The sequence below is a fragment of the Lycorma delicatula genome, chromosome 10 (assembly GCF_047948215.1).
Source record: "Lycorma delicatula isolate Av1 chromosome 10, ASM4794821v1, whole genome shotgun sequence".
Lineage (NCBI taxonomy): Eukaryota > Metazoa > Arthropoda > Insecta > Hemiptera > Fulgoridae > Lycorma > Lycorma delicatula.
The window spans coordinates 87,113,453-87,131,237 of NC_134464.1; the positions used below are offsets into that span (position 1 = coordinate 87,113,453).

General features: G+C 28.9%; 1 protein-coding gene across 1 annotated transcript in view; it reads left to right on the forward strand.

Annotated features, from left to right (window-relative positions):
- Positions 1-10,727, forward strand: part of LOC142330899 (uncharacterized) — a 28,506-nt gene extending 17,779 nt beyond the window's left edge. The window contains exons 4-7 of the mRNA XM_075376366.1: positions 21-189; positions 2,527-2,663; positions 5,758-5,970; positions 10,541-10,727. Coding sequence (XP_075232481.1) covers positions 21-189; positions 2,527-2,663; positions 5,758-5,970; positions 10,541-10,727 — 706 coding nt within the window. The remainder of the gene's footprint in view (positions 1-20; positions 190-2,526; positions 2,664-5,757; positions 5,971-10,540) is intronic.
- The last annotated feature ends 7,058 nt before the right edge of the window (positions 10,728-17,785 follow it).

Sequence of the window (17,785 nt, forward strand, 5' to 3'; positions counted from 1 at the left end):
TTTTTATTCTATGTTTACAGAAAAGAGACACCGACTGCGCCCAGGCCCCCTCCACCACCTCCGCCACCACACCATGGATATGGTCCGCCATATCACCCCAATTTCAACTACGGTCCCCCCAGGCATTCTCCCCCTCTGCCATTTTATCCACCACCAACCCCAGTTTACAATTCTATAAATTTTTCACAGGTATGTGACAATTTTGTTATAATTTATTTATTTATAATAATAATCTTATTAATAGTATTGTTATTTTAATTATGAAGTTTGGCATGTTAGCATAGTTTTTCGAAATTATTGTCATAAACATATTATTAAAGAAAATAAAATAATAATATATTACATTAGTCGCTATATTTTCTATATATATATATATATATATATATAAAGTTTTTAATTCTTTCAGTGACTTGGTGAGCTGAAATATTCAGAAACAATTCCAGGTTTCCTTTAAAAAAATATGGCTACTACACATGAAAAAATCCGAGACAAATTTCTACCCTTAACCTTCCATCAAAATCAATAATTACCTTCTATTTTGCAAATAAATTGATTTGCTCATAACACTATACGATGAAAAATTACCCTATAATTTCTAAATATGTTTAAATTTTGGCACACCAAAAGGCAGTTTTATTGAAAAAATATAAAAAGGGCTAATATTATCTTTGTTAAGCAATTTAAGTGCTTGCCTTTTACCTGAAAAGTTCTAGATTTTCAAGTCTTGGTCAAGCTTGGCATCTTTCCGTATCGTAAAATTTATTAATCAAAAAAAATTGGGAGGGTGTTAACTGTAATTAATTTCAGCCTTTATTTATTTTTAAAAAATAAACTATTTTTACAATGAGAAAAGTTTTTTAATTTCTCATTGAAGACGTTTTTAAGAAGTTACCAATTTCTCAAAGTTACTAAACTATCTTATTTCTTAAAAATCCATTTTTAAAGACGTGGCAAAAAATTTACCCAACTTCTTTGAAGTTAAAAAACTATCATCTAACTAACAAAAAAGAGAAACAAATTTAACTTGGGTTTGACCCCAGTTAAATTTGGTAAAATCTGTCCTAACATCTACTGATGACTCACATTTGAGACTCTCATTTTTTTCTCTTTAGCCTCCGGAACCACCTAAGTTATTACTCAAAGGATGAATGAGGATGATATGTATTGGATGTAAATGAAGTGTTGTCTTCTGCAGTCTCAGGTCGACCATTTCTGAGATGTATAGTTAATTGAAACCCAACCACTAAAGAATACTGGTATCCACAATCTAGTATTCAAATTAGTATAAAAGTAACTGCCTTTACTAGGATTTGAACCTTTGAACTCTCGACTTTAAAGTCAGCTGATTTGCGATGATGAATTTACCATTAGACCAACCTGGTGGGACTACTTTTTGAGACTTACAAAAAGCAATCCTCATTATCTTCATTGAGTAACTCATTCACAGCATTACCATAACTGATTAAAAAATTGCCACAAAGAAATTTATAATACCCACTATATGAAACAAAATTGATATCACCTGGTGCTGGATTAGGATTTAGTACTAAGCATGAAAAGGGAAAAGTAGATTGGTTTCTACTTGCAACAAAATATACTTGTAAGTTTGTTTAAATAAATGACTATTAAAGAAGATGAAAAACTACACTTAAATATAACTCTAAATTTGTTGTATTCATGTAGAACAGATTTCAGTTATAAAAAATTTTAATTTTAATAATATACCTTAATAAAAAAAATGTAGGTTTACAATTGAAAAATATTGAAACATTTAAAATTTAAACATATTAAATTTTTTTTCAATAATATGTATTTAACTAAATACGATATTCTTATATCTTAATAAAATCTAAGTTAATTTTAACACTGATTTATTACTCATTTTCAAGATTTCTATTTATTTAAATGTGTTTATTTGTTTTGATTATTCCTCAATTTATTTATTGGTCTTTACTATGTTTTCCGGTTTTTCTCATACGTTTAACTATGTCTATAACTCCCCCTTTAAGAAAAATAAAAGTGCCATAAAATTTTATTTCAAAAATCAAGCTGAAAACTGTTGGAGGTTTATATATGGTTAAACATAACAATATACAAATTTCCAAATTGAACAACTGTGCCATCATCAGTTGTTCCTGATTATAATTACCAGCAAGTGATTTTTTTTTTTTCATTATTTATGTAATAAGGTGAATAAATAAATAAGCTAAGTTGATGAAATGAAGAATAAATTTTAAGAGCAGGAGCGAAAAGAAATGTGTTGAAGTAGTAAAAAGAAGAACCAGTCATACTAGATATGTCACAAATGAATCCAGGTTTGTCATACAATACTAAAAAGAAGGTTGAGAAGGTGGCATTAATGAAATAATGGAAAATATTCAAGGCAAAGTAGGAAGAAATGAAAGATAGCTATGGCAAGTCATTAACTTTAAAACATTTCTCACATACACTCATAAATAATTAACATATAAACACATTTCCAAAAAGATAAAATTTTCTAATTTATTTATTTGTGTTTTTTTTCAGCCCCAAGAAGGATACCCAGATCGAAGATACCCATTATTCCCACAAACTTATTTCCCTGATGATGATCCACGTTTTATATACTCTGCTTTACTTCAACCTGAACTTGCACAAATCAATCACAACTCTTGGTGGAAACGGTAAGAAATAAAAATGTACTAAGTATTCTTTTTAAAATACAATTTCAGTTATTTAAATTTAAAAATTTACTTTTGAAACAATAACACTTAACCATATTTGATGAACAGATTTTAAAACTTATTTCATAATATTTTCTTGTATTTATCTTTAGTAATTGAGTGCTGGCTAATAATGGATTTTTGATTTTTAAATTTGAGATGGTTGGCAAATGTTGACTATATTACAATAGAGGGAAAAGCCCTCCACACACACAAACACGTTAAATGTTTAGGTTCAATATAACGTTGAAGCTGCATTTTCTTTGACTAAGGTAAAATATTTTGTGCTCAGAGCAATTCAGTTATTATATCCCATACCATTGTGTTTATCTAATGATCATACTCTATATATTATGATTTTTACTGACTTTTCAAATAAAAATACAGTATTACTTTCAGTTGCAAGGTGGGAATAGGGGTGAAACAAATTATATACCTTCTGAGGTATGAGGAGTATGAAAATACCATTCACTTAAATTTTGGTTTCCTTATTATATATATATCTATAGTTCTATGTACAAATTTTTTGGCTCAAAAATCTCCAAAACTACTGGTTAAATTTCATTGGAATTTAGATATGCTCTAGTAGTGTATTTGAAGTTGTGCATATGAAAATCTTTTAAAGATGGTTGAGTCATTCTTGAGTTATGCTTAATTTAAAAAAAATTCAGTGGGGCAAGTAGGAAGCATGGTTTGTTATGATGATGCAAGTTGGAATGTTGACATTTCTTTATCTGCAGGATCTATTGTTAGCATTATTTTTCTGTGTATTCAGTAGAATTACCTACTTAAAGAGTCATGATGACTGGGGTGTGTGTTTTTATCTAAGGGTTATGTTGACTGTAGTGGAGTATTTTTCATATGAACTAAGTCACAGTATGAATGATTGAAAGATGATGTTTGTGTGAAGGGTCTACTATAAATAATGAGGGCACTTGAATTATTAACTTACTCATTTTTTTTTATTACAGTATATTATAATATTTTTTTAATTATATTAGTGTATAGTTTTATTTTATTTCATTTGCTTCTTGATTGTTTGCTTATTTCTGTCTTATGTATTTCCTAATTCATTTTCTTTGTAAAACTGTAGATTAGAATGTCAAAAAGGAAACAAAATAAAATAATGAAAAGTCAGTCTTCTTGCGTAGAATTGTGCAAGAAGTTTTTATTATTTGCTTTGTTTTGTTGCTCTGAAGATCACATTTTATCCAGATTTTGTAAAAATTTATAAACTATTTTCTCTAAATTTTTGTTTGTAATATTTTACTGTGGTTTATATTTTTATTTATTTTTTGTGTGGAAGTGTATCAATGAATGTGCTGTTATGTCTGCCTGTTGTGAAAGCTAGGTATTTTATAATAATCCTTCTGTGCAGTTCTCATATGACATAGATGCATTGATAAGTCTGTGGATTATACTTTAGCGGACTATTTATGTGAGGTCAAATGGTTTAAGATATTTTAAACAAGAATTAGTCACAGTTAGTTTTTTGTATGTTTTGAAAAGATATAAACAAAGTCAACGTACATTTTGATGCTGCACAAAAGACACACACAAACACAGAGTCCATCTAACTCAGAAGTCTCTAACAATATTGTCTGATGATCAGAGTGAGAACATCAGCACCAGTGACTAAAAATGGCTGGAAGAGTGACTGAAAATATTTTCATTTTATAACTGTTAAAAAAAAAACATATTTGTTCTTGATAAAGTTTGTTGTTTCAAAGCTTTATAATTTTAAATAATTTCTGTTTCTGACTGTCATGGACTCACAAAACATAGCAAGCAAATATTCAGTATTTCTCTTTAATTAACCAGAATTTATAAAAAAATTTGTATATGTTAATGGGGAATACCTGATTTCCAGGATCTCCAACTTCAATTTTTACTTATTCTGTAAGACTGAAGTTCCAAGTTCTATGTGGATAGTTCTTTGTTTTATGATTATTTTGCTTTGTTCATTTGAAACTATTCTTTCTTTTTTAAGTATTAATTAGTAATTTTAGAGGTGCACATATAGACCATAAGGAACCGTTCCTAAGTCCAATATGTTTAATTTGAAAACACTGAAAACAAATTACTTACATATAACATGAGTTAATCCATTAATGGCAGGCATATAAATTTTTACTACATTAATGAATCTATTAATCTGTATAGTTCTGTTTTTAAAATATACCACCTTTTAAAGAAAAAATTATAATTATATAACAAGTAGAAAAAAAGAAGCAATTATTTCCTACAGAACCCTATTTTAACCTCTGTGATTAATTTCAATTACAATCAGTACAGTAACTGCTCCAAGCATCAACGATTACTTTAGTTATCTATTTAGTGATATTACATTTAGTTTCATCATTGAGATTTATCCACATTTTAAAAATTTCTTTAAAGATGAAAATTTAAAAAATTCCAGTTGACAAAAAGGAATCAAGTTGTAAAAATCTAGTTTACCATTCTATCCAGGAACCAAAAAGTAATTTGTTAATAAATTATTATTACTTTTCAAGAGGCACTGTTTATTAATTTTTTTTTAATTTTATTTTAAAAATATGTTACTTTCATGAAAACCTTTTTATTTTGAAAACTTTCTGAACATATTTTTTGTTGAAAGCAGTCAGTAAAATTTTTTTAATGATATAAATTATGAAAGGAAAAATCTACCGGAATGCTCAGTGTAAAAGGAAATAACTAATCAGATGTAGGGTAATGAGACAAAGCAAGCTTAAAGTGTAGACAATGTCTTGAGTAAATGATCTGGTAACAGCAAACCGACTGGGCTATAAATTCTGCCTCTAGAAAACCTAAGTTCTGAAGTACATCTAGGGATATATTATTCAGGAATAAACCTTAATTAAAAATTAAGAAAGTTTTTTAAAAAACAATAAAGTATATGATTTACTATGTATAATTTTGTGACAGATTTGTATAATGTTTTTCTAACAAAGTTTCTAATAAAATTATTTTTAATAACTAATATAATTATGTATTAACTCAACTTAAATTCTTTAAAGTATAAGACTTTAATGTTATTTTATTTTTTGTGAAACAGATATACAAGATCACAGAGAAGTTCAGCAGATGATAAATTAAGAAACCATCGTCAAGCAAATGGTCAAACTAATGGAACAACAATGCAATTATGTCCAACAAGAAGTCAATTTGTTATGCCAAAAACAGCATTAAACAATAAAGGAAACTGGATGTATGTTGTAAATTTAGATCAAGACAGATATACACAACTTGTACGTAGTGAAACTTGTATGTAAGTATTATTTACATTTTTTTAAAGAATACATCTGTTACACTATTTTCAGTATGTTAAATTTTAATGTTATATTAAACAGTTTTATAAATAATTAATAAATATGTACATTTTTATGCTGAATTCTCTTTCTCTTTAGTCTAGACACTTTCACAGCATTATATCTTGTCAGTAACATAATAAAATCATATAATAAACCTATTTTATGTATTTCCATAAAACAGTTTATAATATTAATTATAAATTCAATATGTGAAACAAAACACTATTAGTACTAAATTTGCTATTTTAAACGTTGAAACAAATACAATTAAAATTAAGTTATAGCAAATTCAAATAAAAAAAAAGAATATCTCTTCAACGTAAAATTTATTTGAATATTAGGTATCCTCTACGATAAAGAAAAACTCTGTTCAGGGCTACCAGCCTATTTTGTTTTAACAATAAACTTAAGAAAAAGAAAAATGTACAAAAAATAAATGAAAAAGAGAACAAAGTAAGTGCTATACCAAGAAACAACCAAGATATATAATGAATACTAAATAAAAGATAACAGGAGATAAATAAAAATTATTAGTGCTTGATAACACTGAAAAGTGTACATTTAGACTGTATATAAATATTCAGAATAATAATAATAATAATACTCTCCATAATAATAATAATAAAATTTTAAGCAGTTTTTTTAATGTATTAAACCAGTCAGGATAATAAATTTATTTTAAACAATATATGCCATAAGATATTGTAATCCCTAGACATCCAAAAATATTATCATACAAAATCTACATTAAAAGTTTATAATAATAAAGATATCTTAAAAAATACCCAAAACAGTAAGGCTACAATATGATATACTCCAAAGAATCAAGAATGTGTTCTGGTATTATATATTTCTAACTAACTCTCAACTTATGTCAACATCCTAACTTTCATAGGGCAAGCCACCCATTTTGTGACTATCCCGGTTGCTACACCATCTCCTCTGTTCCTAGCCCTGATAAGCTTTATTGGTGGTTGTCTTTTAGACCCTCTAAACTTGATAACTCAACATAGTCATCAGTTTGGCCTCTGTCTGGATGCCATCGATTCAAATGCCTCGGCAGACATTTCCATCAATGTGTTTACACAACCTATTATTGTCTTTGTAGGGCCTCTTCCAACCATGACCACTTACCATAACTTACAATTCTCAACTATCAAATTAACCGATTCACGGAAGTGCGATCCCCCCCACGCCTTCCTCTAACATGGAAGGTGTCACATGAAACTCTTCCTATATCTAACTTCAATTATAATACTATGCACTCAGACAGTACTTGATTTAAATACTTATTTAAACACCAAAAATACTATCCTCATATCAACAAAACAAGTGTTGATTGCAATGAAAATTTTATCCTTCCATTCAATTTATTCAAAGTTCTCTTAATTTACTTAAAAATCAAGATACAAATTCATAAATTTAATAAGCCTCTGATGAAAACATATTCTATTTCTCTCTGCTCTTGTTCCAGTTTCAGAAGTGAGGCCAATGCCTTCACCCTCCCACACTGCAGCCCCATCACAGAGTTCTTCACACATCTATCTCATCTTAACAGTGAATGTCTATGTTAACTGGAGCTCGATTCCATAACGCCTATCTTGGAGATGTAAGCACCCAGTAGGGTCCCTAATCACTCAGCTTACTATTTTGACTATATATCTATAACAGCATCAAACCCCCTCAGCTATCCTTCACAGGGCTAGGACTCCAAGGAAGCCAGCAACTATGTTCCATTCCCTTTCAGTGAACCAATCCAATCCTGCACAAATTAAACCAAATCTGGCCAACCTATCTCAAAAAGCACATGTCCAGAAAGTAACTATTAAATATGCAGATTGTGGGAAATCCACCTAACTACCTGCATTCTTATATCAGAAAAAATTCCATGCAACGGCATTGGATGATTTAGTCCACTTGACCTGCCATAAATGGAAACCCTGGTCATCTATTTCTTTTTTTGTGCCCAGAGGTAAGTTGGCCTACCTTTTTAGCATCAAAATGTAACTGGTGGTCAGTCGTAAGGATATCAATGGGCTTAATACCAGAAATTCAAGGACTGCCACTCGAGAGACAATCCTATAGGCACCATTCACAGATAATAATAGGAGACGCTGGGCTCTCAACAAAATATTCCTATAACATTTGTACTTGATTCGATGCCCAGATAGGAGCAGCATACAGTATTATATAGAACATGCATGGTTCTGAATTGAAGCCCCCAGTTATATTGAATAGCTCTCCAAACACCCAAAGAAAACAGAACAAGCCTTTTTGGGAGTATATTGAAAGTGCTCCTTGAAGATTCTCATCAAGGAGAACTCATCTTTATATTTCTGCAGCAGAACATACCTAATTCTATGACCCGCCATTGATATGCAAGTTTGTTGTGAAAGCTAGTCTGCCCTTGAGCAACATCATCGTTGTTTTAAACACCATGTTATGTTGCAAACTCCACAACTGGAGTATCTTGCAAGCCTGGGCTGCCCTGAATTCGATCTCATTCCTCGAATCTCCTTTAACTAGCAAAAGCCCATCATCCGCATAAGTTATGATGTGGCATCCACTGGGTAATCTCAACTGCATCAAAGAATCAAATTCAACAACCCAGAGCAAGGATCGTAAAGAACTACTGGGCAGACAAACTTTAGATAGCATTTTTCCTGCTGCTGAGATGCCGTCTCGAAGAACATGTTGATTGCTGAAATAACTATATAACACATTCAGCTTATTCTGTGTTCAATCATGCTTCTGCAGCTGAAACAAGGTAGAGGGCCACTATAGATTATTAAAAGTCTCTGATATGTCCAAAAAGATACCTAAGATAGACTCACGAGAAGAAAAACAATGTTCATGACCTTAAAAGTAGAATCTTCCATGTCCCTGCCTGGATAAATATCATACTGATCATACTTCAACAACTTTCTATAATTCAATTTATCAGTAATACAAAGATGCAATTTCTTCGCATAAATCTTTCCAATAGCAGGCAGAGGTGTTAAAAGTCCTACAAGAGGAGCTCACTGTGGGGTCCTTGTCATCACCCTTAAATTTGTTCAAGGGATAAGTTTTAGAACATCTTTTTTGCAGCAAACATGGAAGCAGCCACTAAAGAGCAACCTATTAAAAATTCTAGTCACAGTATCAACCAAATTCCCACAGAATGGACAAGGAGCTCCATAATGATTCCATCGAAATCTGGGGCTTTATTCCTACCAGAACTGCAAATTACCTGATGTACCTCTGACTGTAATTTCCACAGAAAACATCACAGGGAAAAGCAGCAACTTCCTCTCAAACTCGTAGATGATACAAGGTTTCATTAGCCACATCAATTGGCAACAAATCATTCAATAGAATATTTAAAATCTCAGCTTTATTAGAAAGAACACCCTGGTGGGTCAAGAGAGCCAAAGAAAGAATATTTTTGTTAAACTTATGCACTAGGATTCTATACACAACATCCCAAGGATCCTTATTTCCTTAACTTTCTAACAAAAGAACGCCAAGAAAACCCCTTTTGATGTCCTGACTAAATGAAAATTTTCAGACCTTCGTGTTTGATAGTCATCTACCAAGATTGCTTGCCATTCAGGATCACACTCTCGCTGAGCAGCTCTCCTGATATTGTTCATGGATTGTTTCAATAAAGACAACTGTCTAGTTTACCATGGGCAGTTCTCTCACAACCCAAACTATGAGGAATTGAATTTTAAGCAATATTGATGAAAGCTAGGAAAAATATTTCTGCCACGTCTTCCAATTAAATATTATCCAGAATTTGGTGTAAGACTTGGAGTCTTAGAACTCCAGAATATTAACAAGAGATATATTAACAATTTAGGCCAGTCCGCCTTCCTGTGCAGGAAGCTCCCCTGGTGAACAGCGATATTGCACCTATAAGCGTCTGACTAATCCCTAACAAACTCTGATATAAAAATATTGAATCATGTTCTTCTATAAATGCGTATGTTGTTTACTTTTAATGTGTATATATTACAGTATTTTTAAACTACACTAATTTATTATTTTTGTTCAATTATTATAACTTGACAGTCTTACAAAACATTTAATTTCTCTTTTTATTTTAATCTGTTACTGTTTTGGAGGTAATTAATTGTTATTATCTTATGTTACCTTTAAAAACATTGTTAATTAATTAATTATTTGGTTTGAGAGTTAATGAATTATTTAAAAATTAATCCAACCATTTACCTTGTTGTTTAAATAAATAAGATTGTACTACACGTATTTAGATTCACTTGATATTGCAGTTATAGAATTTAAAACCCTCATAAAAAATTGATGTTTTTCAATTAAATTACATTATCAAATACTTTAGTAAGAAGAAGAAGAATGAATGTTTCAGTTATTATTATTTTTGTCTAACGAAATCTTTATAAAAGAAATTCCAGAATTGCTCAGTAAGCGAAAGAAAAGACACGTATTTCTGGTTATGATCAATAAATTAACGTAAGTATTTAAATTATGATGAAAATTCAAAAAGACTATTTCCTTTTTTGACAGGTCAGAACAATGTAATGGACTATGCTCACTGCCAAATGGATACACATCACGTGAACAACAATACGTACAGAAACGACTTGTTGCATTAGAAGGTGGTGGTAATAGATTATATACTGATGTATTTTGGTTTCCACATTGTTATATTTGTCAAATAACTCAGACTGGTGCCGGTAACAATAACGGATAGTTCTTAATGATATGTGTAATAATTTTTACAATAAGTTTTACACTTGTGTTTTTTTTTAAAATGTTTCACTACGATTAATGTAATTAATTCATAATTTTTCTTTACCTACATTGTTAACACTGCCATCATATATAAATTAATTACATATCAAATTAAATATCATTTTTTTTTATTAATTATCCTAAATGTAGATTATATTCTTTACCGTAAATCATTGTAGTTAAAACTATGGTAAAACCTGTTTTATGTTGAGTAAAATCCTGTTTACAAAAATTTAACCGTGATTTGATATTAACCAGGAAAACAATATAAGTTATCTAAATTTAATATAGATTAATTAATGTGGTAACTTAAATAAAAAAAAAAACCTTACAATATGACACTGTAATAGTAACTTAGAAATATTTTGAGTGTCTAATTGTTATCAAGATTATCTTGGAACAGGCAGAAAGAGTTACCTACATAGAAGTTTTGTTTACTGTTATTTTTAGGTTTAGTCAAATGATAATTAACCGATTGTTGAATAAGTTTAAATTGTATGTAATTTCAACATCATTGAAATGACATACATTATTTTAAAAAATGAGTCTTTAAACAAAAAATATGTAAATTTACCATACTTCAAAGAAGTACTTCACATCATTACATGATGAAGTAATACTTAATAATAGTATTTTAGTCTTTTGAAAGTTTCTTCTTAGTAAAAAACTAATGTCACTAGACTTATTTGCAACCATTTAGTAAAATATTCAAAAACTGAAATATTTTGTTTCACATAAATAAAATAGGAACGCAAATTTTTTTTTTTTTTTGATAATAAGAATGAGGACCTCTTTCTTTTTTAAAAGAAGTATTGAAAATGAACTCTTAACAATTAAAAACCAAAAATATAAGAGAATTAATAAAAAAAATGCAAAAAAACATGTACTTATCTAAAATTTATATGGATTAGAATTATTGAACATATATTGATATATTCTACGTATAATAACATTCTTCTAGTGTTACGCTTATAGAAAACAGTGGAAAACAAAAATGAAGAAAAACAGTGTTCTTGTTTAAATTATATCAAGTACACTATTATAACAGTCATATACAGAGAACATATTCATATATAGTGAAGTAACACATAACATTCATGATATGTACCACATTTAAAGTAAACAGGATCGATTTCTTTTGAGATGTATATATTTGAATCTTGCCAGTTCAGTGCATCCAAAAGCTGGGCTACTCTTTTCATGTTTTTTTATATTTGTATTTTTAATTAAAAACAAAATAATTTTTGATTAAATATTCTAAATTTGCGCCTAACTTTTGTAACTAACCAAAATATTTTAAATAATTCATTATCATATGTTTATCAAATATTTGTGTTAGTTGGACTTAAATTAAAATTATAAAGTTCTAAATTTTGTATCATTCTTAACTGTATTTCTATAAAAATAGCAAAAATCAAATTTGTCTAATTTATTTTGTAGAATGTCGAAAAAAATGAATGAATTAAAAACTGAATTAATGAACTGAAAACTGATTAATTAATTCTATCATCAGTTAACTAAATGAACCTTTTTAAAATTTATGGGTATTAATTTTTATATATTTTAAGAAGACAATAAAAAAAAAAAAGTTTAATCTAATTATGTACATATAGTTGAAAAAATAAAAAGTTGATGGCATTTCAGACTTTCAATTTTCTATGTATTAAAATAAGTATTTTCTGTATGGAAATAAGAAATGTAATTAATAATAAGTGCATAAACATCAAATAAGAGCGTCAATAATTCCAGATGTAAGACAACATTTGCAATTACAGACACTGCTGCTACCAGATTACCTATTAGTAAATTCATTGATCAAATTAGGTTCGAAGTCGTGGTGACAAAATTATACTCCTAGATACAGATTCTTAAGTATAAGAATCTTATCCTTAAGAAGTTTACATTACTTTATCTTTAATAAAGTACCTTAGGATAGTTTACTAATTATATCTTTACTTTAGGTATCTTCTCAAGACATTCAATACATTTGTGACAATGGTTTTGGAATTTGATTGTATTAGATGATATGGAATTTCCAAATTCTAAAAAAGATTGTGTATTAAAAGCAGAAGAAATTACGGTAAAACAAGCTCTTTCATGCTTACATTTTTTGTGACCAATATACTAAATTGAAAAATTAATTTAAAAAAAAACTTCAATTTTGTTTATTGTAATGAACAGGTTTTACTATATTATTTAGGTTATTAGTAAATTACTTCTGTTAGAAAAATAAATAACTTAAATGAAATCGTTGTATGCTTTAAAGTCATTTAAATAAATTTTTAAATTAGCTACTGTACTAATATTAACAAATAATTTTAGACCTCATTAATAAAATTAAATGCTCATTATATTAGATAAAAAAAAAAATAATAAAAAATGTTGTTACTGTAACAGTGATCTTAATAATTGAATTGTATTATATTAAATATACCGTAGGTAAAGTAAAAAAAAAAATCTAGTTAATGTAGAGATTAGTCAGCTAAAGATGACAGCTGAAAGTAACAGATGAACATCACATACAAATGAAATTAAAAATAGGTGAAATAAACAACAAGTTTTTAAGCAGCGATTTAATTCATATCAGTTAATTTCAGTTTTATACTTTTTACTGCCTATATGATAACAATTTATGGTAGGCAGAAAAAAAGCAGTGATCCTAATTGGTAGTAAAAATACCATTACACAGAACTGGGAATGAAACTCTGGATTATTTTTAAAAAAAATTACAGTTCTATAAAGGATGAAATAAAATTTCTGTTAATACATTCCAATAAAACAAAAGGTGAAATTTTAATAATCAAAATTCAAGGAATGGACAGATCATAAATGATTCTCAAAATGTTCATCTATAACACTGTTTCTTCCTCTTTATTATCATCACAACCTATGTCATACAGGGTTGTCAATATTTACATCTTTAATTTTCCCCCACCATTTCTTACTTTTCCAATCCCTCTTTTCTTTATTACCTTATGTTTGAACTTAATTCCAATATTTCATACTTCTTTTCCCCATACTTCACATTCTGAATCTTGTTTCACACGTCTGATAATCTTCACTCTTATTTTCTACATGTCTGAACTATCTCATCCAAATGTTTCTACACTTTTTGGTGTGTAGGCTTAATCTTAGCTGATCTAATTTAATTATTTTTTACATTGTCCTTTAACATCTTTCTCAGCATTCTAATCACCACAAGCTCCTTCTTTTTCCCTTGTGTTCATGTAATTGGCCACAATTCGGAATCGTACATTGCTGTCAGGCTCATCATCACAGTTTTTCTTTCATCTTTCCACTTACTTTCTTATCACATGCCATAACATATCTTTCACCAGTTCATTTGTCCACAATGTATTCTTTACTTAGATCTAGTCTATGTTTGCCTACATATTTGAATCTATTTGCTGGTGTTAACTGTATCCCCTGCAGTTGTTTTAATAATCCTTGTCTCTTTTCAATACCATGTACTCTATTTTTGCTATGATAATTTTTATACCCCCTTCTTTTCCAGAATTTTTCTCAATTCCTCCAGTTTCCTCTCGATTTTATTAGTTGACATTTTACATAACAATCAGTAATCTGCAAATAATAATATATTGTGTGATTATATAGTTTTTATATTTCTTATTAATATATCCATTACCAGATCAAAAAAACTCAGAGTTCATCTTTGATATAGCTTGACTCCTACAGAAAAATCCACATCGTACCTGTACTACTTCTAACACATTGGCTCTTTGTACACTTCCTTTACAATATTATAATTTTCTTGTTTTCTCATCTCTGTAACACACTCTGGTATTTTGTCTGAGCATTCTGGTCTATTACACGATTTCTTAAGAAAAACTGTGAATCTTTGTTTGCATTTCTTTCCATTAAAGCAAATATAACTTTTGGGTGATGCAATATCACAATAGAGCGTTGAACAATTTGTGGAACTACAAACAAATCCTTAATATATTACTATCTAAATAATTATTGATGCAGAGGGAAAGGAATTGTACAGCAAAAAAAAATCTCAAATAAAAACAACTTTAACTTATTTCTAAAACTGTTTGTACAATCACAGGTTCTCCTACAATAAATTTTAATCTTCTACATTAATGATCGATCATTAATACTCCACAAACCAATCCTTCAAACTTCTTTTATTACAATCTATTACAGTTCAAGTTTCATGAAACTTCATGTAATATGTGTTGCACAAATATCACTGAGTACAGTTCACTTCATCTAGCTATAATATTTAACTGAGAAAAAATTAGACAATTATTTTAGATGAAATTCAAACTTCTGATTAATTTTATGATTTAATTTCTGACTAAGTATAAAAACATAATGGACTGTACCAAAACAAATCATAATTGTAAAAACCAGCAGGAGTTATTTTTTTAAGAATATAAAACATATAACAACAAATTCTATACAATTTATAATAGTAGGAAAATGGAATTTCAACAAAAGGAAAATTTCAGCCTAACATAGAATGAAACATTTCAGAATCGAATATCTTGTTTGGCCAGTCAAACAATATCAATAAGCAGAGACCTCCAATTCATTTAAAATAGTAGAGCTTTAGTGGGATTCATCAGATTTCAAGTCACATCTGTATCGAGTGGCATCATAACTTAAAGCTTCAGGAATTTATAAAATACTAATTTCATTTCTGAGAAGGACAAAATTATTATTACTTAAAAATTTTTACTTTCTCTTCCCACTTCTTCCAAAGTTTAATGAGTACTTGTTAGTTACAAATGTTAGGATCATTTGACTAATTTCATCTCAATTTTTACCTACTACAATCATCAATCTTTCTTTTGGACTTTAGTCGTCTAATCTGAACATTAGCTAAATGATGTACTTTACCTTAATACATTTATGTAAGTTTAGTTTAAGGTTAAAGTTATTTAAAAATTTAAAAAAAGGAAAAGAAATTTTAAATCCTTTTTAAGCTTTAAAACATACATTAAAGTAAAAAAATATATATATTTATATATGTAAAATTGATAAATAATATCGTTCAAAAAATTCTTAAACTATAATAAAACTATACTTGTCATAGCAAGACATGATAATAATTATTAAAATTATATATGTTATTATTGTAATTTTTTAATTTAATTTTTATACTTGTTATTTGCAATACGTATATATAGATTTTAATGATTAGACCTAGTCAAGTAAAAAAAATGTATTTCTTTTTCTAAAACATTTTGATAATTTTTTTTATTTGGCAATTTATGTAAATATAATACAGGATTATTCAGAAAGAAAGAGTAGATTTTAAATACTTATTCCTAATGAGTGACAATAGTTAGAAACACATATGATACATCACTGAACAGAGGAAAGTTCAAAGTTTCATTTTATGCATTCAACATGAGCACCATTTGTTATGTGACCTTTGTTATCTGGTGACCTTGGAGGCCACTTAAGATGAACAAGATCATGTTGCCTAATTCTTTCAATCCATCGTCCTGTAATTGTGTCATTCAGATATTGCCGTACCTTGTAGTGGAAGAGAGGCAGAGAAGAGGTGAGGAGAGGTGGCATGAAAATAAGATCAACTCCATCTTGTTGAATTTGTGGAAACAATTAGTTTTGAGCATGCCAAGATGTGTAATTCCAGTCACAGTTCTCTCCAAAAGAAAGGGTTATAAACTTTGTTAACAGTAATGGCGCAAAACACATTCAGCTTTGGAGAGTCTCTTTCGTGTTTGACGACTATGCTGGGATTTTCAGCCCCCAAATTCTGACATTCTGGCGGTTCACTTTTACAGAGATATGAAATGTTGATTCATTAGAAAAAATTAGGCTTTCAGAAAAAGCATCATCTTCTAAATCTTGCAAAATTTCAGTGTAAAATTCTAATCTATTTTCATGATCACCAGGATGCAGTGCCTGAAGTAGCAGCGACTTATTTGGCTTCAGATGCAGACTTTTTTAAGCACATGCCATACCGTTGGTTGCAGATTTCCAAGTTCTCTGCTTCCTCTGCTTATGGATTTCCTAGGGCTACGTTCAAAAACAGTTTGGATATATTCAACAATTTCATCTGATGTGCAAGGACGGCTAGTACTTTTCCCTTTGCATATACAACTAACTTCTACAAATTTCTTGTACCAATTGCAAACCTATTTATGACAAGACAGCTGTTTGTTGAACTTACAATTAAATGCACACTGCACTGAAACAATCGTTTCACTCTTTGTATACTGCAGCACACAAAAGACTTTCCTGTGGCATCGCCATTTTCTCGAAAACAAACAACAATGCTGAGTAGGCATTGAATGGAACTAATACTTAAAACTTTGTACTTTCCTATATTTAGTGATGTATAATATGTGTGTGTCTCTCTATCCATTGTCGTTCATTAGAAATAAATATTTAAAATCTGCTCCTTCTTTTTGAATAACTTAATATTATAGCAGTCATTATTGGAGATTTACACCTTTTGTAGAATTGTAATTCTAATTGAAGTTATTCCTGGCAGTTTTTCTTTTTTTAATTATACAATTTCAGTATGTAATTACAAGTTAGATCCGAATAATGCCAATCAATTTGATATGAAAGATAATTTATGTATTCTAATGTCTCCTTTTATCACATTCTAAATACATGTTTTTCTAGTTTAAAAACAATTCTTTTGTAATAACCTAAGTTTGAATAAAATTTCACATATTACGGGACAGACTCCAATTACTTAAAAAGTTATCTGTACATAACAATATATTTTCAGCTAATAAATAAGGAACCTACAATATAGTTAAAATTTGGTTTAGTTACAATCGGTAAAAGTTATTATTTTAATTATTTTCACTGTGAAAATAAAATAAATTTTTACTGATTTGTAGTACTGTAATTCCTAGAGTGATATGTGTATGTACATTTTAAATTGATTTCATTCTTTAAGACAAAATGTGGAAAATGGAATGATGCAAATATCTTTTATTCCATTGTCAAAAACACATAATGTATATATAATTTTAAGAGTATGAACATCATAAAAAATGT